Source organism: Acartia tonsa, chromosome 1 (genome assembly GCF_053477335.1).
Source record: "Acartia tonsa isolate MP-2025a chromosome 1, ASM5347733v1, whole genome shotgun sequence".
Classification (NCBI taxonomy): Eukaryota; Metazoa; Arthropoda; class Copepoda; order Calanoida; family Acartiidae; genus Acartia; species Acartia tonsa.
The window spans coordinates 44,389,931-44,415,957 of record NC_137260.1 but is presented as its reverse complement, the minus strand read 5'-3'; the positions used below and the strand labels follow the sequence as shown (position 1 = coordinate 44,415,957).

At 31.7% G+C, this 26,027-nt stretch overlaps 1 protein-coding gene across 1 annotated transcript in view; it reads right to left on the bottom strand.

The window, feature by feature from the left end:
* Positions 1–26,027, bottom strand: part of LOC145321221 (uncharacterized) — a 57,481-nt gene that overhangs the window by 8,391 nt on the left and 23,063 nt on the right. The window contains exons 2-25 of the mRNA XM_080162863.1: positions 20,813–20,965; positions 20,377–20,449; positions 18,639–18,732; positions 17,479–17,679; positions 15,817–15,893; positions 14,502–14,611; positions 13,325–13,402; positions 12,682–12,748; positions 12,198–12,311; positions 11,304–11,402; positions 10,998–11,079; positions 10,410–10,484; positions 7,283–7,356; positions 6,867–6,951; positions 6,301–6,427; positions 5,637–5,782; positions 5,145–5,223; positions 4,064–4,135; positions 3,531–3,602; positions 3,082–3,122; positions 2,530–2,609; positions 2,159–2,220; positions 1,506–1,539; positions 917–959 (exon numbers count right to left, since the gene is read on the bottom strand). Coding sequence (XP_080018989.1) covers positions 917–959; positions 1,506–1,539; positions 2,159–2,220; positions 2,530–2,609; positions 3,082–3,122; positions 3,531–3,602; positions 4,064–4,135; positions 5,145–5,223; positions 5,637–5,782; positions 6,301–6,427; positions 6,867–6,951; positions 7,283–7,356; positions 10,410–10,484; positions 10,998–11,079; positions 11,304–11,402; positions 12,198–12,311; positions 12,682–12,748; positions 13,325–13,402; positions 14,502–14,611; positions 15,817–15,893; positions 17,479–17,679; positions 18,639–18,732; positions 20,377–20,449; positions 20,813–20,965 — 2,138 coding nt within the window. The remainder of the gene's footprint in view (positions 1–916; positions 960–1,505; positions 1,540–2,158; positions 2,221–2,529; positions 2,610–3,081; positions 3,123–3,530; positions 3,603–4,063; positions 4,136–5,144; positions 5,224–5,636; positions 5,783–6,300; positions 6,428–6,866; positions 6,952–7,282; positions 7,357–10,409; positions 10,485–10,997; positions 11,080–11,303; positions 11,403–12,197; positions 12,312–12,681; positions 12,749–13,324; positions 13,403–14,501; positions 14,612–15,816; positions 15,894–17,478; positions 17,680–18,638; positions 18,733–20,376; positions 20,450–20,812; positions 20,966–26,027) is intronic.

Here is a 26,027-nt window from a genome sequence, read left to right as displayed (position 1 = left end):
GATACAACAATGGAAAGTAAATAGATTAAAACCCCAAATTATGATAAACAAAATTGCTTCTTATATAAATTACTAGAGTTGGCTCAATATAACTATATCGCTATTGGCTAGTTTTCTATAAGTACAAATCTATTATCTATTTCTCAATAAATCAATTTTCCTCCCCCGACATTACTATCTGAAAGAAAGAAGTAAATATTTATTAATTTAAATGATTTTAAAATTTTTTTTTCAATTATATTTTTTTCACATTACTATCACCAAAGGGTTAATATGATTAAAATTTTAGTTTTAATATTTTAACACAAAGGAAGTGTCGCCACAATCGAATTCTTTTAAAATACAGTTTTCTTAGATTTACTCTATTATGAACGAATATTTTTTATTTATGAAATAAGGATTAAATACTTCAATGTAATTCAAATATCTACATGAAGTGAAAAACTTAATTCATTCCATAAACAAATAGGATAAAGGTCTTATCGCTTTGGTCAATGAGAGTTTAATGAGGATTTTTGGAGCACTATGAGTTTTAAACACTTTACCATTGGAAGACTCGAGCTCATTTATAGACGTTTATTTCCTATATAGATCTGTCATGGATCTTGATGCAATAAAGCAGGCCGTTTTGTAAATGTTAAAAATTGGAAGATTTCATTAAATAAAAGTAATCGCAAATATACTTAGTAAATAATTGTTGATAGAAAAGCGTAGAGGTTGCTAGTTTTTATCAATCAATTAAGATTAGATAAACAAATGAGAGAATGTGTTTATTAAGACCAATAAAATTCAAAGTTAAATGCCCGCGCCCTTCCTGTTTGTTGTTGTTATTATTTCACTTCCCATCTTATAGCTAGCTCATATAAGGGATTAAAAATCTTTTTTTTTATAAATCTAAAAACTAAAATGTTCTAACCTGGTACAATTGAGTGAACCTACTATGGAGGACGCAAATGTATCTAAAAATAATATAATATAACAAAAGTTATAAAACTGTTAAAATTTTTCACAATCTGTCAATGAAAACTAAGGACTCCTTCCCTACCCTCACCATCTCGAGATTTTATATCCCCTCCACAATAAAAAGGTTGGATATCCTTGGGTTGAACCTGTAAAATGTTTCGCAGCTTAGGAGAACCATATCGGTACTACGGTTAGCAAGATCTTTCGTTACAATGACATACAGACGGACAGAGCTACATCCTGTTACTTTTTGAAAATACTAGCGGCTTTGCCTCAAGGGTGATTAAAAAAAAATTTAACAAATTTCGCAAAAGGACCAAGGAAATCTTAAGCAGAAAAAAATGGGGGGGATTTTTTTTGTTTTTTGGGGGGTTGGGGGTGTCCCACGCCACAAGAAAATAGCTTAAAACCACCACAGGACCAATAGGTATATACCCTGAAGAGTAGAATCCAATCGGTTCAGTGGTTACTGAGATCTTAAGGGACGGACGGGCGGACGGACAGACAGACATCATTCTACTTTGTATTATAGATAAACTTACAGTTGTAGGTACAGGCTGCACTTCCAATTGTCACCTAAATATTTAAAACTTTGTGGAAAAAAATCATGGTAAATATAGTTGATATAGTCAATACTTAGTAAATTGGACAAGAAAGAACAATCCTTATTATTGGTTAGAACGTGAATACATTTTGGCACGAAAAAGCAGTTATTTTTTTCCTTTCATCCATATAAATATGTCAGCTATTACAATAAGGCTAGCTTTTGGGAATTTATATAGTCAAAATATTTCGTTTCTTTTATTATTGGAATAAATCATATGTGACTAAACATAAACAAATATGTTTGTCTTCTAGAAATTCATTTTTAAGTTAAACGGATTTTTGTGTATGATGGCCCATCTAGTACTACAAATCTGTTTGAATATAACTATAATATTTGGTAACAGCTCAGGTTATATATCAAGTTAAAGCCAATTCCGACTTTTCACAAGTTAATATCAGGGCTCGGCAGCCGTGCATCACCCGCCTATAAGCCTCAAAGAAATTAGCCCTTTACCAAATGTGGCAATTCCTCCTTTGTTTTAAATTAAAGCGTCCAAACAGGTTTAAATTTTAGGTATAGTCGGGGCTGGCGAGCGGCTGTCAAGCCCTGGTTAATATGATTAATTTCTAATCTCTTTAATTACAATACCTGAATGTCTGTGGCAATATCAGTAATCCATAAACTTGCTGTCAACAAAAATGGTATCAAACCTGGAAAATAATGAACTGATTTAACTTTTCATTAAATTTTTTTTCTTAATTTTTCCAGCATGCCTTTGAAACCGATTAGTATCAATCAGAACTTGTTCTGAGAAATACTGAAAAAACAAGTATTTCAGACAATTTTATATTTATAAATATTAAAATAAAAATCATTAAAGTATTACAAGTTTCGTTAGCCCGGGCAATCTACCCCTCGGGGCTAACAAAACTGGAATAAATTTTTAAAATCTTCATCTCACTATCCGCATAAAGTTGTCTTTAATACTTTTAAATTATTTTAAAACTCTAATTTGTTACCTGAAAAAAAGATTTTAAATTTATCTTGTGGAGTTCTTTCAAATCTACCCATCAGACTTATGAGCGTATCTTTTCCTTCTCTGAAATTAAACAACAAGTATGAAAATATTAACTGAAGCATAGCCAAAAAAAATAATGAAATAGATATTGCATGGTTTTGTGAAATTCATCATTCTGGGCAAAATAAGTTTTGAAATATGACTTATATTACTAGGGGCTCTATATTCGAAGGGTTTGCAGAGGGAAAAACAGTCTAAAGCCACCCCATGACCTATTTATGATAATATTGCCTAAAAATAGACAAAAACACCATATTACCACTCATCACTTTCAGCTTTAGTTTAAAACAAATTATGTCCGGTAATTTTTTTGCTAAAGGCGATTTCTCTTGGAATGGTGATTGTACCCAAAATAGTTATAAACTTTCCCAGGATCTATGAGAAGCTAGTCTGTAAAGGAGAATCAGTTCAGCGGTTAGATAGATTCTTCAGTACACACAGACAGACACAGATCCTGTTACTTTTGATAAAGTATGTAATAGATTTATCATACCTGGATGTTGGAGTCAGATGTTTTATCTTCTCCAAAATAACCTAAACAAAATATTGTTTCGGTGGATTTTTCGCTTAAAATAAAACAAAGTTTTGGTAGATTTTTCGCCTTAAACACAAATTTAGGTATGCCTTGTTAACATAGTGGTACCTTAATGTTTTAAATTTTATATTGACATCTGATAAGAGCAAACATGCTCGCAATAATTTGTAATATCAGAATTGATATTATGATTAATATTTTGTTTGTGAGTTAACCTCTTATATGATTTAAGTTAATATATTTTTTATCTATTAAATACATATTTTAAGCAATATTGTAAAACTAATTATGTCATTTTCTCTATTGACTATTCAAATTACAAAATAATATTATAATGTAGCATTTTTACCGACTCAAGGACCAGCTGACAATGGTATAAGAGTAGCTTCGCTATAATTCATGTTTACCTGTTTGTCCTCTTCGTGTTTTTCAGTAATGAGATCTAGAAGCTCTTCTCTTTGTCGGATTAATTTTGTACCCTACAATTTTTTTAAAATTGGAAATTAGCACTGCAATAAAAGTAATTTGCATCTAGGGACTCTATGGTAGTTGGGTTAAAGAGGGTGCATAACAATAGCCTTAAACCATCCCAAGGCTTATATTTTCAAATGAAATAGTCTATAGCCATCCAGGGACCTATGTCAACCTTCCCTGAACACACAAAAACCTTATAACTTACAAGAGTACAACAGAAAAAAGCCATTAAAATTTGTTTATAGATTTAAATTTGGTTTAATCCTTTTTTTTGTACACAATTGGACCTTGAATCTGCTTGACATAAAATCTGCTGATTGCTAAAAACTATTCTACAATGGCTTCCAAATGATAAATATCCGCTGGATTTGTTCTAAGCCATACCTAAGAATTATGTATAGTATCGTATTAGATCCAGTTTTCTGCGAATATAAAATGTATAATGCTAATATTTCAACTTTGATACCTGAGATTGTATGATTTCCAGAAGGTTTTGTCCATGCCGATTTTCCAATTTGTACAACTCATTTTTAGCAACCTAACAAAAAAATACTTTTTCTCGTATTCATTCGAATCCGGTGTATAGGAACCGGTTCTTATCCATACGAAAAAACTATGTCTAGCATCGTATTATATCCGGTTTTCTACGAATATAGAAATGTACAATCATAAGATTAAAACCAGTTTTTTTAGCCCGTGCCTTCGGCATCTCGGAGCTAAAAAAACTAGTTTTAATCGACACCATGGAAACTGTCCCAATTTTGTATAACTTTTGCGGAACATGTTCCAGTTACGTCATATTTTTCTTTCCCGAAAAAGGGAAGAGGGAAAGAAAAAAAAGGGAAGGGGGGAAGAAAAAAGAGATGGGAGAAAAGGGGGTTTTCCCCATCTCTTTTGAAGAGATTTTCTTCCCCCCTTCTCTTTTTCGGGAAAGAAAAATATGACGTAACTGGAACATGTTCCGCAAAAGTTATACAAAATTGGGACAGTTTCCATGGTGTCGTTTTAATCTTATAATTGTACATTCTATATCCGCGGAAAGCCGTTTATAATACGATGAAAGAAATAACTATTACATTTTTTAAAATAGAGTGATTTACCAACAATGCAACTTTAATTCCAAGATTAACTATGAAAATGAAAAATGTCGAAATTACTTAATCCTTTTGAATATTTGGCCAATTCTACCGTAAAACAGTTACATCAATGGATATAGAATATACGTGGATATTATGATAGGGGGAAAAAGTGTAGTCAATCTAAGTTGCTAATATCACTTATTGATCAGTTCGTTCATCCAGTAGGAGATGAGGGAATGGGGTAATGCGGGTGTCGGTGTATAGGAGGGAATATTTTTTTAGCCAGTTACAAGTTTCACTTTATTTGGAAATCTGGTGTATGATTCACGTAATAAAAAATCCATGTTACATCTTTTGTTTTTACTTTTAAGTTATGTTTTTAAAACAGTATATAGACCAACTTATAGGACTTTTAAAATAGCTGTGCAATCAAAATAAACAAGTATGAAAATATTCAGAAGTTCCTACATGAGCTTTAGCTGGATTCTTGGTAAGCATGTATGAAAGCGCCTCACAACGTCCATTAGATGCCAGAAGTGTTAAAATACTAAAAAACATATTAGATATTAAGGCAAATAAAAAATTTAAAAAATTAATCATTTATCCTTAAAAGTGTTGACACTGAAGGGTCCCTAAAAATGTTTTATTTTATTTTACCAACATGACGCCCACAAGATGACAGCAAACCAGTAAAGTAATCCAGGTAAAGAGCAAAAATAGTGTTACGACCTTTATGGTGCCATGAATGTGGTATAATAAAGTTTTCTTATTCAACCACTTTGAAAAATTTAAATAAATTTTTTTTTTTGGTTAATTAAATTGAATATCTTAACGTTTCAACCACTAATTGTAATCTGCAGAAGAGGTAATTTAGTGCATCAAAATTTTGCCATTATCTTATCCCTTTAAATCCCTTGGTATACCTGTCATAAATCATATTTAACTAAAATAATCTTGTACCTATCTTTATTTTCTCCATAGGTCTGCCTCATGATGCGTATGGCCTGTCCCTGGACCTCCTGGACCATGTTGATGGCCATCCACCTGTTCATTACGGATATATTGTCCAACACAGACATACGGGACTCACCAACATATTCTATGTCCTAACAAATAAAAAAGATTTAGTAGCAAAGCTACACTATAATTAACTTTGTCTGTCCGTTATGATATGAGGGAAGTATGATTTTCTCCGCTGCTATTGAAATATGCGCATCTACATAGTCTATACATTATTTTGTCCGCTTGTCTATAGATCACAGACCTTATTTTCTTGAGTTTTATCATATTCTCTCTCTTTCTTTTCTTTGTTGTGACAACTGAACATCTGCTCCAAAACTCACCTTGTCCATTGCATAATTTTGTCCAAACTTCGCTACTTATGGATTTTTTATGAAACTTTTTGCATTGGAATCTAAATCTATACCTTCATATATAGCCATACAAGCCCTATCGAACAAAATTGTCTCTAAATGCTAAAATGCTTCCGTTGATTACAATTATTGATAGAAAAGTTTAAACACTGCTAGTTTGATCAAAAAAATTAAAAGGTATGGGGAATATAAACAAAAAAGCAGCCTTCTATCTGAAATAGAAGCATAGAAACTAATAAAACTAAATTGACCTCTTTTTCAATTCTGCTGATAGTTCTTTTGAGATCAACTCTGTCAAAAGGTTTGTTTTTCAGGTACTTGGCATCGGATGATATCATATTCGTTTTGTTCTCTTTTGGTTCATAGTCAACAAGAATTCTAAACAAAGCATTTTTAAATTTGTAGCCGATAGACCGACATACTGAGTAAATTATATACTGGATGGTCATTGGTACAAGAAAACTTGAAAAAATTAAGCCGTCTCTCTTGGATAGCAGTCGAAATATTTAAGTCTCCCACATAATGTTACTAAATTTTGACAGACAGAAAGACGTACGGACGAACGAACATTTTAATTCTATAGTAGCTTCGCTACTAAAAACATACATAGTGTATTTTTCAATGATATACAATTAGATACATGAAGATTATAGTTTGATTATTTGATATTCATGGAAAACACTTGATATTGCTCAAATAAAAATAATTTGAGCTTAGTCTGTCCTACTAAAAAGATTAAAATCAGATATTTCATAAAGTGAATGGACTGACCTAAAACCCATTATTGTAGAAAACATTGATTTAACAAAAAACTTACTCTTCAATATGAAATTTTCTGCTTTGAGATTCGTGATGTACAGCTTCCAGCACCAAACATTTCACAAATGAAATTGTTTCATCTCCTGTATTAGTTTATCGCAATGTATTTTAGAAAGCTTTCCGCAGATAAAACATTATGAGATTTAAACCAGTTATTTGGTCCAGAGGGGCCTAATGCTCGGACTAATAATTGTCTGTAATACGATGTTGAACATGCAAAGCTACTCTACAAGTGTTTCTGACGGTCTGTCTTTCCGCCTGTCTTTCGTTAATCCTACGGTTGTCAGAATTTTTTTATCTAATCCATCAACTTGTACATAATTGTAAAATAACTATGGTCTAAATATTTTATACACCAAGCAGCTTTGCTGCTGTTCAACTTAATCGTCCTTGTTTATATTTTTCTGTTATTACCTGGTGCAAGTGAATTAAAAATTGTCATAGAAAAAGAATTTTGGTCCTCCATAGAAATATTGAAGTAAATTTTCCTAAAATTATTATACTTAACAGTTTAAGCATTAAAAAAATGGTAAAATTTTATTTTTCATTGCAATTAATCTCTAGGTAAAGTCTCTTTTAATGAGGCATCGCTGAGAGATGAGATTTTTTCCTATCCATGTTCATTTTGTAATTCGGATCATGGAAAGAAAACAAAGTCATTCCTTAATTAGGACAGAAGTCACCTTCCTAGGAAGGACATAAGTAGCTTCCCTTATGTGAGAATTTGTTAGATGAAGGGCATAACTTGTCTCCCTTAACAAAGATTTTGCAAGATGAAGGACATAAGTAGCCTCCCTTCACCACACAAAACCTAGCTTTTTGGTCCTTCACATAGCAAAATCTTGCATAAAATAGTTTATCTGTCCTTCACATAGCAAATTCTTGCAAAACATAGCATTTATGTCCTTCACATAGCAAATTCTTGCAAAACATAGCAAATTCTTGCAAATCATAGCAAATTCTTGCAAAACATAGCATTTATGTCCTTCACATAGCAAATTCTTGCAAAACATAGCAAATTCTTGCAAAACATAGCATTTATGTCCTTCACATAGCAAATTCTTGCAAAACATAGCAAATTCTTGCAAAACATAGCATTTATGTCCTTCACATAGCAAATTCTTGCAAAACATAGCAAATTCTTGCAAAACATAGCATTTATGTCCTTCACATAGCAAATTCTTGCAAAACATAGCAAATTCTTGCAAAACATAGCATTTATGTCCTTCACATAGCAAATTCTTGCAAAACATAGCAAATTCTTGCAAAACATAGCATTTATGTCCTTCACATAGCAAATTCTTGCAAAACATAGCAAATTCTTGCAAAACATAGCATTTATGTCCTTCACATAGCAAATTCTTGCAAAACATAGCAAATTCTTGCAAAACATAGCATTTATGTCCTTGACATAGCAAATTCTTGCAAAACATAGCAAATTCTTGCAAAACATAGCATTTATGTCCTTCACATAGCAAATTCTTGCAAAACATAGCAAATTCTTGGAAAACTTAGCATTTATGTCCTTAACATAGCATTTTGGTCCTTCACATAGCAAAATCTCACAAAACATAGGTTTTTCTGACCTTTTTCTACCAGGAGATCAGAACTAAATCAGAACACACATAACAAGAGTTTTACATAATTTAACTCTGCATAAATTATGATAATTCATTATTATTACCCCTCCCCCCCCCCCTATTTAAAATTTACCCCTGCATAAATTATGATAATTCTTTATTATTACCCCTCCCCCCCCCCTATTTAAAATTTACCCCTGCATAAATTATGATAATTTATGCTGAGTTAAATGTACTGTTTGAACTTCTATCTAACAGGATATGAGAACTGGGAGGTTGTGACACAAAAGAGGCCAGCTATGGTGCCATGTAGGAAAAGTGGCATTGCATTCTAGGGCCTAAAAGGCGTCATAGCTGGCCCCTTTTCAGTCCATCATATGACATGGGAAGGAGGTTGAGGAGCATTTTATGCAGTTTAAATTCCCAAGAATGCAATGCCACTTTTCCTACATAGCACCGCCTCCCATGTCATATGATGGACACAAAAGAGGCCAGCTATGACGCCTTTTAGGAAAAGTGGCATAGCATAGTAGAATTTAGGCTGCATAAAATGCTCCTCAACCTCCTTCCCATGTCATATGATGGACTGGAAAGGGGCCAATTGAATAATTGTTAATCTGAATGTACTATGTAAAAACTCTTGTTATGTGTGTTCTGATTAAGTTCTCATATCCTGTTAGATAGAAGTTCAAACAGTACATTTAACTCAGCATAAATTATCTTAATTTATGCAGGGGTAAATTTTAAATAGGGGGGGGGGGAGGGGTAATAATAAAGAATTATCATAATTTATGCAGGGGTAAATTTTAAATAGGGGGGGGGGGGGAGGGGTAATAATAATGAATTATCATAATTTATGCAGAGTTAAATTATGTAAAACTCTTGTTATGTGTGTTCTGATTTAGTTCTGATCTCCTGGTAGAAAAAGGTCAGAAAAACCTATGTTTTGTGAGATTTTGCTATGTGAAGGACCAAAATGCTATGTTAAGGACAAAAATGCTAAGTTTTCCAAGAATTTGCTATGTTTTGCAAGAATTTGCTATGTGAAGGACAGAAATGCTATGTTTTGCAAGAATTTGCTATGTTTTGCAAGAATTTGCTATGTTTTGCAAGAATTTGCTATGTTTTGCAAGAATTTGCTATGTGAAGGACATAAATGCTATGTTTTGCAAGAATTTGCTATGTTTTGCAAGAATTTGCTATGTGAAGGACATAAATGCTATGTTTTGCAAGAATTTGCTATGTGAAGGACATAAATGCTATGTTTTGCAAGAATTTGCTATGTTTTGCAAGAATTTGCTATGTGAAGGACATAAATGCTATGTTTTGCAAGAATTTGCTATGTTTTGCAAGAATTTGCTATGTTTTGCAAGAATTTGCTATGTGAAGGACATAAATGCTATGTTTTGCAAGAATTTGCTATGTGAATGACAGAAATGCTATGTTTTGTGAGGTTTTGCTATGTGAAGGACAGAAAAGCTAAGTTTTGCAACTTGAAGGACATAAGCAGCCTTCCTAATGTAAGAATTTGTCAGACAAAGGACATAAGTCACCTCCCTTAAGTTAGATTTTGTTAGATGAAGGACATAAGTAGCCTTCCTTAGACCAATTTTCAGTGACTTCTGTCCTAATTAGGAATGACTTTGTTTTCTTTCCATGATCCAGATATAGTTTGTACACCTGGTCATAGACGTCAAGGGTGGGGGTGAAGAGGTGTTTACCCCCGTCAAATTTAAAAAAAACCCCTCATTTTAACCTCTATTTTTTAAAAAATACAATAAATTAACCCCATCAGACCTCCTCATTTACCCCATAAAAATAAAAGGCTTGGACGTTCTTGTACTTGGTTTTCTCTAATTTTGTTAAAAGTTAGTCATTTAACATTTTTTCCCATCTCATCTCTCTAATGACGTCATAAGTATGTAAGTATGAAGTTTAATAAATCTGAAAACTATATTTACCTGAATGCATTTGTATAATCACGTTTTAAGAATATAGTCATGATTTTGAAATACTGCGAAAATAAATGTTTGGTTCTGAAAAAAAAAATATATATTTTAACAAGGATGACAACATTCATAGATAGCAACAGGCAAAAAGTATGAAGGAAATACAGTCACCATTTAAAGAGCAGAATTATATTAGACATAGAAAAAAATTACGAAACCATTCACAGTTGTTCTTTATATGTTTCAGTATTTATATTTTTATAGCGTGACTGACAGACCAACGAACCAAGAAACTTTTATAAGGAATGATCAGAAATTGGATTCTTCACCAAAAAAATCAGCCATCCGAGAAAATCACATTTTCCCCTTTGCGTTCCTGACGGACGAACTGGCAGAAAAATGAATTATAGAGTATCTACGCTAATACTCAACTTAAGATATTATTTAGTGTCTTATTTGTACCTTTAATAAAACTATGAATGTGACATGCTAAGTTATTATTTCAGCCTGTTTACAAGCCAATGCATCAATTCCTATACTCTCGCATTTAACATCTTGGTATGATTTTAACGTCTTTAGTATTTTAATATTCGTAAGTACCTGTTATAAATTCTACTCATAAACTGATCTGACCGCTGATCCAAATAAGATTTAGTAAATGTATGGCTGTTGTCACACTCCTTCATTAATGGATATATTATTACTTGGATCTTACACCAGATTTTCATATTCTCTAATAAAGTAAAACTCGCAGCGGGTTAAAATAACGACCCCCCTCTCATCCACCCCCTTACCCCTTACCTCCCTTCTATTGGATGAATGAACATATCAACAAATGAGTTCCATGTTAGAAACCAAAATTTTTAACCCTGTCATAATATCCAGGTGTATTGTATATCCATTCCTCGATGGCAACAAAAAGTTTCTCCACGAGGTGTCGGAGGAATATCACATTTGCCTCGTAACCAGGCTTCCCTTCCTCGCCAAGCTTGGAGTTTTTAAGTGCTGAAATGACAAAATAATATTTGGTCAGTAATCAAATTAAACATTGTTAATTTGATAGCAGGTCCTAGGTTCCACGCCTACAGACACTCTTGGCGGCTGCGAGTGGCTTTGTAGAGAAGTAGCTTATAGTGCCTAATAAAAAAGGACGTCATACAATATAAATGACCAATGATAGGCCAGAATACATTGCAATTGACCATTGGTAAAATGTATAGTTTCCTATCATTGGTCATTTGCATTGTAATACGGCATATTTTATTAGGCACTATAAGCTGCTTCCTATGTAGAGATAAAATATAAAATCTTTAGCTGCTACAAAGCCGCGCGCAGCGTGAGGAACAGTAATATTAGTACTTTGTTATTGCCACTAGTCTCTGGATGGATTAACTTACCCTGCATAATAATACCTTCAGTATAAATATTTTAAAGAAGAACTATTACCTAGCAGTTACAAAGCTGTTTGATGTGATAAGATGAGCAAACCAGCTTATACTAACAACCAAATTAAATAGAAAAAAATCACGAAACCTATACATATTTTTCAGATGTCGCTAAGGGGCACCACTTTGTAAAAATGACGACCTTTTTATCTGCCCCCCAAATATTATTTTAGATTTATTTTGCTTGTTGGCTATACCTTATTCCTGCGGGCAAGCATGGCAAGTAACAGGAAGAAAAGAAGCAAAAAATCAGCCTATCACAGCCTTTCAGAAGAACAGACATAAGGAGAGAGGTACAGACAGACACAAACAGGAGCTCATATGTGAAGTAGCAGCGTCGCTACTCTATAATTACCTATGTCAAGCAGTCTTTCATTGTGCAAGGATTTAACATCATTGGTATGGTCCAACAAGTGCTTGGACATCTCCCATTTATTCATCAATATAGCTATGGAGATTGGATGGTAGCCTAAACATAATAACATATTGGCTTTTAAATTATTTATTTTTTGTTCTATTTTTTTTTTAAAGGAATTTTAGTTAGGTTATTTTTTTGTGTTTGCCTCTCAATACTAAGTGTATTTTCTAGGTGCTATTCCCTACAGGTTTAGGTAAAATTTTATAATAATTTTAAAATTTTTATATATATTTTACAGTTTTTTAGATTTTTTTTAAAATTTCTAAATTTTCATTTTTTTTCTGTTTTCAATGTTTTCCAAAATTCTTAGGACTTAAGAATTTTTGGTTTTACCGAAAATTTTGCTAATGCACATTTTAATACACCCAAGCTGATCTAATGCCAAGGCAAAATATAAATACAAATATAAAAAGACTGGAACCTGATGTATATTTATCAACAGAAGCACCATTTTTCAATAAAAACTCCACAGTCTTCCATTTTCCTTCCTTAATTAAAAAACAAAAAAAAATCATAGTTTCTTTTTTTTATTCTTTTCATTTGTTTAGCTTTTTATTTGTATTATAATCCCAAACAATAACTAAAAGATTTAGAATTGAAAGCAAAATTGTTCCTTCTGTAGATTAATATTATTGGTGGAAAAGCGTGGACACTCCCAGCTTAACAACCCAATCAAGATTTAATGAAAAGTCTCCAAAGTTTCTAAGCACGTGTTTATAAAACTGTAAAAAAACCAGTATTATTTAATAGTCCAATGTCCCTTTCTTTTCTGGATTCATGTTCCTCTATTAAACACGAAAACAGTAAAAGTGTCGAACTATGACGTCAGAAAAAATTAAAAATTAACCAATGAGAAGCCAGTATTCACAATGGTAAAATATATAGCGGCCTCTCATTGGTTAATTGTTAATTTTTTCTGACGTCATAGTTAGACACTTTTACTGTTTTCATTAAAACCCTTTCTTCTTCCAAATGAAGGAAGAACTACGTATCGCGCGCATTATAAACAGGCGGGCAGACTGACCAATAAAGCAAACTGTGATATAGCTTTGCTATTTATGAACCTGTAAAGATGTTTGCAGAGGTGTGAGTCCATCCACTCCAAGAGCATTTATGTCAACATCCTTTTCCGCAAGCAGACCCTAAATAAAAATATTTGGTGTGCGATATCTTCCGTAAGTGTCATAACTGAGGTATTATTTTTAACATTCTTATACAGACTAGAAAGTTTTTACGATTTCTTTGAAGATTAGGTTTTCAATGTTTTCAATGCTTTAAGATTTTATGTTTCAAAAGGAAAAATCTTTGAATTAAAAAAATCTTCCAATAAAAATAACCAATAATTTAAATGATTCTATAGTGCTCCATGTAGAAATTCAAAGTGTTTTTTTCTTCGACAAAAGACATGAAGTGTTTTTAAAGATTTAATTGGAAAGAGAAATTTGTGCTTATTCTTCATTTTAAGATCTTATAACGTTTGATGAAAAGTAAAAAATTATGTTATACGGAAGTGATGTATCCCCAATCCTTTTTAAAGAGTCACAAAACAAACAACTAGAAAACAATGATAGGCAAAAATTCAGTTATAATACTTTCTTATAAGATTTCCATGAAAAGGAAAGCTTGATATAAGTCCCGGGATGGTTTTAGGCTATTTTTTATTTTGTCAAACCCTTTTGAATACAGAGCCCAATATGCGTAGGGCGCAGCCACTAGTGTTAAGATATATGCAGACATATAAAAATGTGTGCATTTGCATAAATCAAAATATCAATAACGAGATTCTAAATAAAAATTATTTTTAATTTCTTGAAAATTGTACTATACATATAATGTGCTTATTTTAAAATGAACGTATTGACCTTTTTGATCAATTCATAGAGAAGCTTTAAACATGAATTGAATAAAATCTCAAAAAAAACAATAATGACGGGCGTAGCAACAATCTGACATTTTTTGTATCCACCAGGCACATGGGACAGTGATTCTGACAAACAATTGAAGTGAAAATTTCCCCACAACCCACTTCACTTAACTTATAGAATAAAAAAAAACAAGTTTTACGCCAACTAGCGAAACTGAAATATCCAAATCTGCAAAAATTTCAAATTGAATTAATTGTCTAAATCACAGCCCCTGCTATCCACACAAATTTGCACAAGATTAGCAATGACGCGGGAACATATAAACATTAATAAAAAAGAAGCTGAGCTTTTTACAACGAGTTTTTCGAAATTTTACCTGTAAAATATCAACATCTTCTTTTTGACAGAAAACATGGAACATTTTCTGTTTATCTCTCTTCTCCATATACTCAGCAAGTGCTTCTTTAAATGGATTCGGAGGGCCATCTAGTGTATCAAGAATATTTTGATTTATAAGTGATAGAGGGGGTGTTTGACTGTAAATTATTAACACACGTTCTGAAATTCGTTGAAAAAATGTTTTGGGGCAAAAATCTATCTATGGACATCTATAAAGTTGTAATTTGTTTATTAATTCGGAAGCACATTGTTTTCGTCCATTGTCAAATCCCTTAATAGAGGAACATATTTAAACTGTTTTTAACCTATTTTTAAAACATATATAAAAAATATACTATGACACCAGTAGAATGAGACTGCAGAGCCTAAATTTGAATTAAGTCCCCAATAAACTTTTTTGGGGGGATTTAAATATTAATTTTTACTGTTGCCGTGATCATTTTGATCCGAGCAAAAGGTCTTTTTTTTATTTGGGTAAAATTCGTAGCTTTTAGAGTGTTTTGCTTCATAAATATTGTATTCTGGTATAGAGAAAAATTAGGCCTTATGATTTTACTATAAAAATTCACTAAAAAGTTAATTCTTTATAATATATCAACGAATTAACATTAACATGTTTGTGTTATCTCACTTATTTTAAAAACATAAAAAATGGCTGTAAAGGGTTAAATGACAACAAATGTTTATGCAATACAACAAATTTATTTTTGTCACATATACAAATGTGTTATAAAATAAGATTATTCAAACTTATCTTTTAAAATAATTTTAAAAAGTATGTATCTTTTATGTGTACTGTTTTCATTCTTTTCATTTTAATTAAATAAAAAATATTTAACTACATTGGAAATAAGTCACTTTGTGAAAACACTCTTTTTTTGAATTGTAAAGAATTATATAAAACACGACTTCTTATTGGTTAGATTTCAGAATTATTTGTTTTATTGTAAATGTTAGATTTTTCAATGAAATTAATTGTTTTGGAAAAAAAATTATTTCCAATGAACAGAGTTATGTTTTTTTATTGCATCAATATAAAGTGAATTATATAAAAATGTTCTGTAAGCCACAATATTACCCGAAGTAAAAAAAAAGCTTTTGCTTCGGTCAAAATGATTACAGCAACACTAAAAATTCATTTTTAAATCCCCCCAAAAAAGTTTACTGGGGACTTAATTCAAATTTGGGCTCTGCAGTCTGATTCTATAGGTGTCCTAGTATATTTTTGACCCCCCATTCAAAAATAGGTTAAAAACAGTTTAAGGGTTTTAAAAAAAAAATAATAACCTTACCTTTAATAGAGTTTGGAGAATCTGTTTGTATTGAGTTCTCTAAATTTTGTTTACCGCCAACAGGTTGATTCTCTAAGCTGAACAAATAATTTTTTCTTTGATCAAGGAACATGATGTATCTCTGTATGTTGCATGTCCCAATCCTTCCAAAATTCTAAGGGAAGGTTATAGGCCATTGCATGATTAATAAATTATGACCTTTCAAAGTGGAGAGGGGGAGTGGGTCCCCTAGTAGGTAGTTTGATGTCAAAAAGTGGCGTACCTTTTCAGCACAATTTTAACAAAAGCCTTATCTTTCTAGCTTTTGTAAGGCTCGATAAATAAAAACTAATGTTCATAATGTATGCTATACAAAACTATTCTTGAAGAAGCAAATTGACGACAATAAATGTAAGATATGTATGGATATATTGAAGATTAAAATGTCGTCAATTGAGCTTGCTAATAATGACCTCAGTTATTTGTCAGTTCGTTCATCCAGAAGGAGGGGGAAAAAAAGGGGATAAAGTGGTTTGATGGGGGGTATTGTTATTTTATTTTTTATTGCTTTATCAGAATACATGAAAATCTAGTGCAACATCCAAGTGACATATATCGATTTTGATGACAAACGGAAGAGGAATTTGGTAGGGTTGTTCCGTGGTTAAAAAGATCATCGTCTTCAAAATTTTATCATTCGTAATTTTAATACTTATGTAAGTATGAAAACAAGGGAAAATGCATAATAAGCCAGCAAAGCCGAATACAAAATAGAGGTAAGGATATAGGACTTTTGTAAATTGTTTACTTGATTTGAGTGAAAGGAACATTATTGTAATAGTTCTTTATCGCTCCATACAATAAAAATGAAAAAGTATAAGATTAAAATTAGTTTTATAAGCCCCGAGGGGCCTTAGTCCCGGACTAAAAATGTTAAGATGTTATCCATATTGATAGTTCTGATGATTTTTATTTAAATATGCGTGGAAAATTGTCGGTAATACGTTGCTATACATGATTTTTTAGTATGTCTGAGAGTTGGTTCTAATCCAGCGGATATTAATCGGTTTCGAATCCATACTGGAAATAAAAATACACATCAAAATAATAATAAAAATACGCAAGCATTGCAAACTAACAAACACAATGTGATTTAAGGGTAGCTTTGCTACTATTAACTACAAATTTCATGGCATTGCTTTCTTTTTTTGCAAGAATGTAAATATTTTACGTGAGAAAATCCGTGTAAAATGTTAGACCAAACCCTCAACAATATCTCAATTTTTAATTGTAGTTAAATTCAAACGTAAAAAGGCAAGGCTCGGCAGCTGCAAATGAAATCGCAACCGCCATTTTGCAGCGGTTTTAAATTTCATTAATAAAAAAATTCCCGTTGCTATTGTCGACTGATTAAAAAACATAAACCAAACACGACCTGGGTAAAAAGGCGGTTGTAGAGTCCTTGTATAAAAGTACAATTTTGGTAAATTGCTATTTATAATTTATGTTTGTGGTTTTGGTTCCGTAAAATGGAATTCTTAAAAGGTTCAGTAGTTATTGAAATCTTAAGACTTACAAAGAAAAATCTTATTACTTTATATAATAGACTGTAAAATATTGTAATGAGGGGAAAATAATTTATTTCTCAGTTTCCTTTTTTAGTCAGATTTTGAAAAAAACTACCTCTTAATGTCCAGAAGTGGGCAGAGATCATCTCTTTTCCAGTGTTGAGCCAACTGCAATGGAGACTGACCGTCCTTGTCCAGGGATGTGAGACTCGCACCGTTGTCCACCAGGTGCTGCACAATGATCAGGTTGTCTCTCACCCTTTCTGGGTCGTTTACCCGAGCTTTTATGGATAGTTTTAAGGCAGAATCTCCATTTCTAAACAATAAAAAACATTTTTGATGTAGGATAACAGAAAAGTGTAATACAGTAGTTGCAAAGAATACGTTTTGACATATTGTAATCATAAAAAGACGTGTTGAAAGTAAAAGTAAATCTATAAATAAGGTTTATATCTATTGCAGATTTGTCAATAAATCACTGAAAGTGACATTTTAATGTCGGCGTTGGTACAAAAGACCTAAAGACACAGGACCAACATAAGTCTTTTGTACATGAGCTCTTTTGTTTAATGGGTCTTTTTGTCAGAGGCTTTAATAAATTATCAGCATTTTATGTTTTAAAATTCTGTCATGAACCAGAAAGTTTTACAAAGGATATTTTGTTACTTGGATCTTTCACAAGATTATCCTACCCTACCACCTTCTTTTGCTCATCCCCTCCTACTAGATTAAATGACAGGGAAATAGCAACCTAAATTGGCGACAAATTTTTCCCTGTCATAATATTCACTAAGCTATTAAGCTATAAAAATTGGAAAGAATTTTAATGAATATAATAGATTTGAAATCTGCATAAAATTTTAATGGATTTTTTGTAAAATTCGTTTTTTATATAATTCATTATTTAAAAGCGCAAATCCAATTTAAGTTAATAAATTTTGACCAATAGGATAGGTGGATTGGAAACTATCTGCGCTCTTATTGGTTGAATGATGTACGTCACTTAAGCTTCTCCAATCAGGGCGCAGATAGTTTTCAATCCACCAATCACAGATGTCAAAATTATTTAACTTAATTTGTATTTGCGCTTATAGATAAAGAATTATACAAAAAACGAATTTTATAAAAATTCCTTAAAATTTTATGCAGATTTCAAATCTATTATATTCATTAAAATTCTTTCCAATTTTTATAGCTTAGTCTACATTCATTAGTTTAACCCGACATCTCTGACAGAAGTAATGACTAACATTGCAAAGTAACTATATGATTTACCTGGTTAGCAGGTTGACATCAGCTCCATGGTCAAGTAGAGCTTGTACAATACCAGGATGGTTACGGCTCACAGCTATGTGTAGAGGGGACCAACCTAACAAATACAAATAAAGGTAGTAGTGGGACAAAGTGTCTCCAAAAGCAGCCATGGGACGTCATAAAATGAGGGAGATGATAAGAGAAGTAGGAAAGAAAACCTCTAAAAAAGAGATGAATAATCACTCTTTTTTATGACGTCACATGGCTGATTTTGAGACACTTTGTCCCGCTACTTCAGGGAGGCGGGGCACATTGGACTGTAGATTTTTCTGAAATTCTAAACATTTTTAATTTGTTAGGTTTAAAACTAGCTTGGGTACTTTTATTAAATTGATTGGTTGGTTCACACTACCAATAGCAAAACCTTTAAATTAATAACTTTAATCTACAGTATGCTTGGGGTAATTTTTTATCATCATTGGGGATGTACATCAATTTACCGTTCATTGTCTTATCCCTTAAAGGAGATTAGAAAAGAATATGATAATGAAAGATTGATTTTATAATTCTTTATTTGTGTTCGCTTAAAGGAAGCCTGCAAAAAATACCACGCTTTAACTGCTGAAAGACTGCCACAAGTAGACCAAATACCCCAAATTTGAAGCCTTCAGCTTCTATAACAAAAAAGTTCTAGGCATTTTAAAATGACATTTTATGTACAATGAAAATTTTGAAAGAATTGCAATGCTCATGTTGAAAACTTTGAAATTAAACTACGTGGCCTAGAAACAAAATTATAAGCTTATTTTTGTCATAAATTTAGGTTTCCAGTAACTAATTATATTTTTACAATAAAAATACCCATTTTTATAGTCAAAATCATTAAAAAAAATTAAGTTTTACTTGCGTTGTACCGAATTTACTGTAGCCAATCAGAAGGCTGAATCAGCTTAACAACCAATCACAGCTAAGCTTGTATTAGTTTACCCCTTTGTTTCCGCTATGATTTTCGTTTAAAAATGCAATTTAAATCGAATTTTTTTCATAGATTTTGACTATGAAATGTGGTGTTTTTATTGTAAAAATGTAATCAGTTACAGGCAATCTGAGTTTCTGACAAAGATAAGGTTATAATTTTGTGTCTAGGCGACGTAATTTAATATTGTTTTTTCTTTTGTGAGCATTGGAAATCTTTAAAAAATTCCATTGTACATAAAATGCTATTTTGAAATGCCTAGAACTTTTTTGTTATTGAAGCTGAAGGCTTCAAATTTGGGGTATTGGGTCTTCTTGTGGCAGTCTTTCAGCAGTTAAAGCGTGTTATTTCTTGCAGGCGTCCTTTAAATTATAGAAGGAAGTATAAATTTAAGATAAAAAATGACGCATCATTTAACAAAATATAAAATTAATCATAAATCAATTTTAATTGTTTTCTGTACAACTTAGACAAATCAGAGGTGGATTCTTTTAAAAAATGGGTTCGCTGCATTGCATTGTTGCCTCACCAAAAAAGTTTTTGTAAAATGTTACAAAACTAAAAGTTGAATAAAATTATAGAAGGGTTATTAACATAAGATTTTGTTACATTTTGTAGATTTTTTATGTGATTTTGGAGGATTATTCACAAAAAAATTCGGTGAGGCAGCGATGCAGTGATTCTAATCAAGAACAATAATGTTGATATGGCAGAGCATTTATACAGACGAACACACGGCTAAGAGTTAAAGAGTTGCTGCTCAAATAAAAATTAAATTTTAACCTGAGTCATTTAATGTGTTGATGTCAATTACGTCATGGTATTTTATGTGGTTAATAACTTGCTCCAAATCTCTCTGAATAGAAAGAAATGAATAAAAAATGTCTAGGCTAGTCTAGGAGTTAGGGTTTCCAAAGTCGTAACTATTCCTCTATGAAAGGCTAATTCATAGGCTAGCCTAGAAAATTGTACAGGATTTGGCCCATTATTTTTTTTAAATACTAAAAACTTTACTACTTTTATATCAAAGTAACAGGATGTCCGACTCTCTGTCTGTGCTTTTGTACCGAAGAATCTCTCTAACCTCTGTATTAATTTTATTTTTCCCTTCAAGTGCTCCTAGATACCTCTATGGGAGCTGTAAGTCAGTTATTGAGTCATATGTTTGGTAACTTATAGAGAAACTAAAATCTTTAAAAATCAGTGAAAAATAACTTACTTCTCTAACAATAGCATGTAGTTGATATAATGAAGGTTTCAGTGTTGATTCTGATGATGACGCTGCCGGAAAGAAACATATTGGTGTGGCCGGGGTTGATAGCGATGAACTCATTATTGATAATGCATCTGCCGTTGTTGAGATAGGCCGGGCCTGAAAAAAAAACAAAAATCATTAAATCACGATAAATATTTTTCTCGTATTCATTCGAATCCGGTGGATAGGAACCGGTTCTCATCCATACGAAAAAACTATGTCTAGCATCGTATTATATCCAGCTTTCTACGAATATAGAAATGTACAATCATAAGATTAAAACCAGTTTTTTAGCCGGTGCCTACGGCACCCCGGGGCTAAAAAAACTAGTTTTAATCTCATAATTGTACTTTCTATATCCGCGGAAAGCCGTTTATAATACGATGCGAGAAATAACTATTCTTTATAATATATCACAAATAAGAATGGCAGTATTATTACTGGATACTAATTCAATGTATTTTTAAAAGCGAAGCTTTTCTATAATTAGGGTCGGCCCGTCCGTACGTCCGTAACGGATAGCTTTTCCCGTTAATTTAGGCATGTTAGAATTGTCCTATCGATTTCAAATTTTGCATAGTGATTCCTTTAGTAGTTAGGTACGATTTAGAAAGCGTAGCAACTCTATAATAATTACCAAAATGTCCGTCCGTCCATTTTAAACATGTTTAATTTTTAACTTTCTAACAACAAATTTTTATGTGATCTAATCATCGGATTGATCTGATTTTTGGTATATTGATTCCTGGGACAACAAAGTATAATGTAACAAGCGAAGTAACTCTATAATCAAGTCCTAAAAATGTAAATATGTCCATAAAAATTATCCTGTATCAAGCAGTTTTTCAACAAATTTACTCACAATTTAGCTTTGACTCTTATTAATTTATTTTATGATAATTAAGTTCTAACACTATACAAGTGTTAATGTCAGTTTGTCCTACCGTTTCAGTGCTTCGCTTTTATGGATGTTGTCATCCATGTTACCTTTTTATTTTAGACTAGGTTAGTTTTTATTCTTTAATTTATAATATAGGTTTATTAATGATCATAAGGGAAAGATAATGAAGGATAAATTGATAATTAATCCAATGCAGGGCCCAAACGGGTTTCAATATGAGGCTTTGTCGCGGCTGATGTGCGACTGCCGATCCCTGGTTTAAATAGACATTTTACTTTATTTTTGGCAAATCACAATCTTAATTATGAAATGTTTTTAAAAAATCAGACAATTTGTTTTAAAACTTAAACGTTTTAGCTTTTAAAAAAGACCAAATGCTACTAAATAATAATTAGAATCTAATAGAGGGCCCTGAAAATTTTGTAAATAACAAATTTTTGGGTTGGGATTTATAATATATGTATACTAGCGGCTTCGCCCCTAGCCTCTAGGGGCTTTGCCCCAAGAGGTTTAATCAAACCAATTTTTCGTATTTTAGATTTAAAAGAAAAGTTAAAAAAAAATTTTTTTGGGGGGGGAAATTTTTTTTTTTTTTTGGGGGGGGGGGGTAGTCGACCCCACTATTTAAATTTTAGTTTTAAAAAGAAAAAAAAAATTTTGGGGGGGTGTTTTTCATTTTTTGGGGGGGGTTGGAGGTGTCCCACCTGTCCCACCTACCAAGAAAATAGCTTAAAACCATCACAGGACCAGTAGGTATAATCCCTTAAAAGTAGAGCCCAATCGGTTCAGCAGTTACTGAGATCTTAAGCCTCAGACGGACAGACAGACATCGTTCTACTTTGTATTATAGATGTACATCATTACTTTGACACAGACTTTTCTATTGATAAAAATCAAGTGCCGTGTTATTGTTGGGAATTCAACAATTTTATTCAAATTAGTAGCTTCGCCCCAAGTCCAAATTTTTTTTTATGCACATTTTTTAGTGGGGGGAGGGTGCTGTAATTTTTTAGGGTGGCTACTTCTCAAAACAAGGATGACAACATCCATAAGTAGCGAAGCACAAAATTTCGTGGATGGGAATGACCGTCATGGTTGTTTTCTTCAAACAGGAAATTTAATTTTGATATCTATAACAGAAAAAAATTTGAAAATCGGATCATAAACACCAAAGATATGGGGAAAAATGTAAAAAATTTAAAAATAGCCAAAACCCTGCAAAAAGGCAGTCTGACCATTATTATTGTTTTCTTCAAACGACGGGAAATTTAATTTTGACATCTTTAACTGAAAAAAATTTGAAAATTGGAATAAAAACACCAAAGATATGAGGGAAAATGTAAAAAAAAAATATAAAATAGCCAAAAACCTGCAAAAAGGCAGCCTGACCTTCACAGTTGTTTTCTTCAAACGACGGGAAATTTGATTTTGATATCTATAACTGAAAAAATTTTGAAAATCGGTTCATAAACACCAAAGATATGGTGGAAAATGTAAAAAATGTAAAAATAGCTAAAAACCTGCAAAAAGGCAGTCTGACCGTTATTGTTGTTTTCTCCAAACGACGGAAAATTTAATTTTGATATCTTTAACTGAAAATTTTTTGAAAATCTGACCATAAACACCAAAGATATGGGGGAAAATGTGGAAAATTTAAAAATAGCCTAAAACCTGCTAAAAAGCCGTCCGACCGCCAGTGATGTGTTATGGTCAATTATGCTCCCTGATGATGGGAATGTTCTCAAAAAATTTCAGCATTCTATCTTTTATAGGAGCTGAGTAAATCCCATTTCCCCCATAGCGTTACGGACGGACGGACGGACTGACTGACGGACGGACGGACATAGTGAATTATAGAGTAGCTTCGCTACTAAAAAGGGTTTTATTGTCCTTTTTTGAATTGATAAAACCTGTTTTGGGACATTCAAATCATTTTGACTGTTAGTGAAATCTTACAATAAGTTGCATCGTTAGACGGACAATCGCCTTTTTATATTTGTTTTATCACGTAAGAGTAACCTAGTGTTATAAGAAGTATTTATTTGCATGAATTGATTTTTTTGGTACTTCACCAAAATTTTTGAACTAAATTTAGAAATCTAAACCCTATGCGATTACAAAAATGTCAAACACCGAAAGCAACTTGCTGACAACCAACCCTTATACATTTTTTTATTGAGTATGCACATCAATTTATCATTCATTATCTTATCCTTTAAGAACTCTGACTAAACTAACACCCATCAGACAACCAACCTTTTAATTTCAAGATTTTTTTTCTGGAGGTGCGTTGAGATAAAAAAATTTACGTCTGTTTATTCATTTTTATATAGCGAAGATTTCCTATACTTAGGGTATGTACGTCTGTACATTCGTAACAGTTAGTTCTTTTCATTAATTTAGATATATTATAATTGTCCCATCAATTTCAAACTTTGCATGGTGATTCCTATAACAATTAGCTACGATTTATGAAATGTAGCAAGTCTATAATCGTTACTATAAAGTCTGTACGTCTATTTTAAACATGCTGATGTTTAACTTTTGTGACAACAACTTTTACTTAGACTGACAAATTAATGTTCTGCTTATTTAGTTCCGACACTCTACAAGAGTTTTCTTTGTCATTCCTTCTTGTTTTTAGAGCTTAAATGGATGTTATCATCCTTGTTTCACATAGAAACAGTAAAGTATAGATTATAACTCCTTTCAATCGAACACGTCACCCCCCATGTCGATAATTAATTAGGTAACTATTAACTAACAAGTAATTAATTTTTATGATAAATTATTTTAATTTTCCTCGCTATTCTTTAAAGCGAAGCTTTTGTACGTTTAGTGTCAGTCCGTCCGTAATAATTAGGTACAATTTCGAAAGCGCAGCAACTCTACAATTATCTAAAGGAAGTCTGATGTTCATTTTCAAAATTGTTTAATTTTTGAGACTACAGTTAGGCATAATTTTAAAGCAAAATAATTCTTGAAATATATGTATTAAGTTTGTCCATAATAAGAAGTTTTGTGACACATATACACAGAATTTTAGTTCAAAGTTCGGAATAATATCAAATTTAAAATGCTTTGTTAATAATGTTCGATGTCAGGCTGTCTGATCTGTTGAGCTTTGATTTTCTGAATGTTGCCATCCTTATTATCTTTATACTAACGAGCTTTCAAATTCATATTTATCCTTTAAATGCAATGATGTGTCTACTAGATATTTAAAATATTAAGTATTCCAAACCCTAAACGTATCGTATTTCGAGAAAATTTAGAAGGGAATTTAGAGATATGAAAATATTGAAATTGGGGAATATTAATTAACGTGGGCAAGAATTCTATTTCAAAAATATGATATTTATTCCCCTCTCCGTTCGTTCAAAAATACCTCCCTATTTCTATTTTTCTAAATATTCAAATTTCTTAATATTTATTTACGAAGTACTTCGTAAATAAATAGAAGATTTTGAAAAATAATAAATTTTTACGTTTTATATTTCTATTTCGAAATAAATCACGCAATCTTAAATGAAGTATGTTCGTTAAACAATTCCGAAATAAAATTTACTAGATATATTAGACTTTTAGGTTCTTTCTATGAAATTAATGTGATGACATAATTTCCTTACTCCAAAAAGTCTACCTGTTAAGAATACGACATTTTAGACGTCTTACTTTTTTCATTGCTTTTTTTACAGGGTAAAATAAAAATTCTTCCTAATATTCAAAAAGTATAATTTTGCATTACGTAAAAAAAGTATATAACGATAATGAAATATATTAAAGTTAACTTATAATAGTTTGTAATTGTATTTGTAACAATATATTTATAGATTCCCTGTTATTTGATATCATCCGTTTCCGGTGTATGCTGTTCAATTTATATCAGGGATAAATATATACACAAAAATTCCTCCAACAAATTTTTATTATTTACCGTGGTCAAAACATATTAAAAAATCTTATTTTAAAAAATGTAAATATAACGAAATAAATTATATTGAAGTTTCTAATTACCCATGTACATTTCTACCTCGTGTCTCCATGAGGTGCACACACACATAGTTCTTCAGTCCTTATTTGAATTTCAGAGTGTATTGACACGTCATACTACGCGTTAGTTAGATACAAAGAAAAGTGAAAAATAATAAAAAATTTAATATACAATGTGAAAACTTCAAATGGAATTATATTAATACAATAAAATAAAGTGATAAATATTATTTGCAATTGAAAATATAGTTATAAAAAAAAGAAGAAAGAAACAAAGTCAAGTGT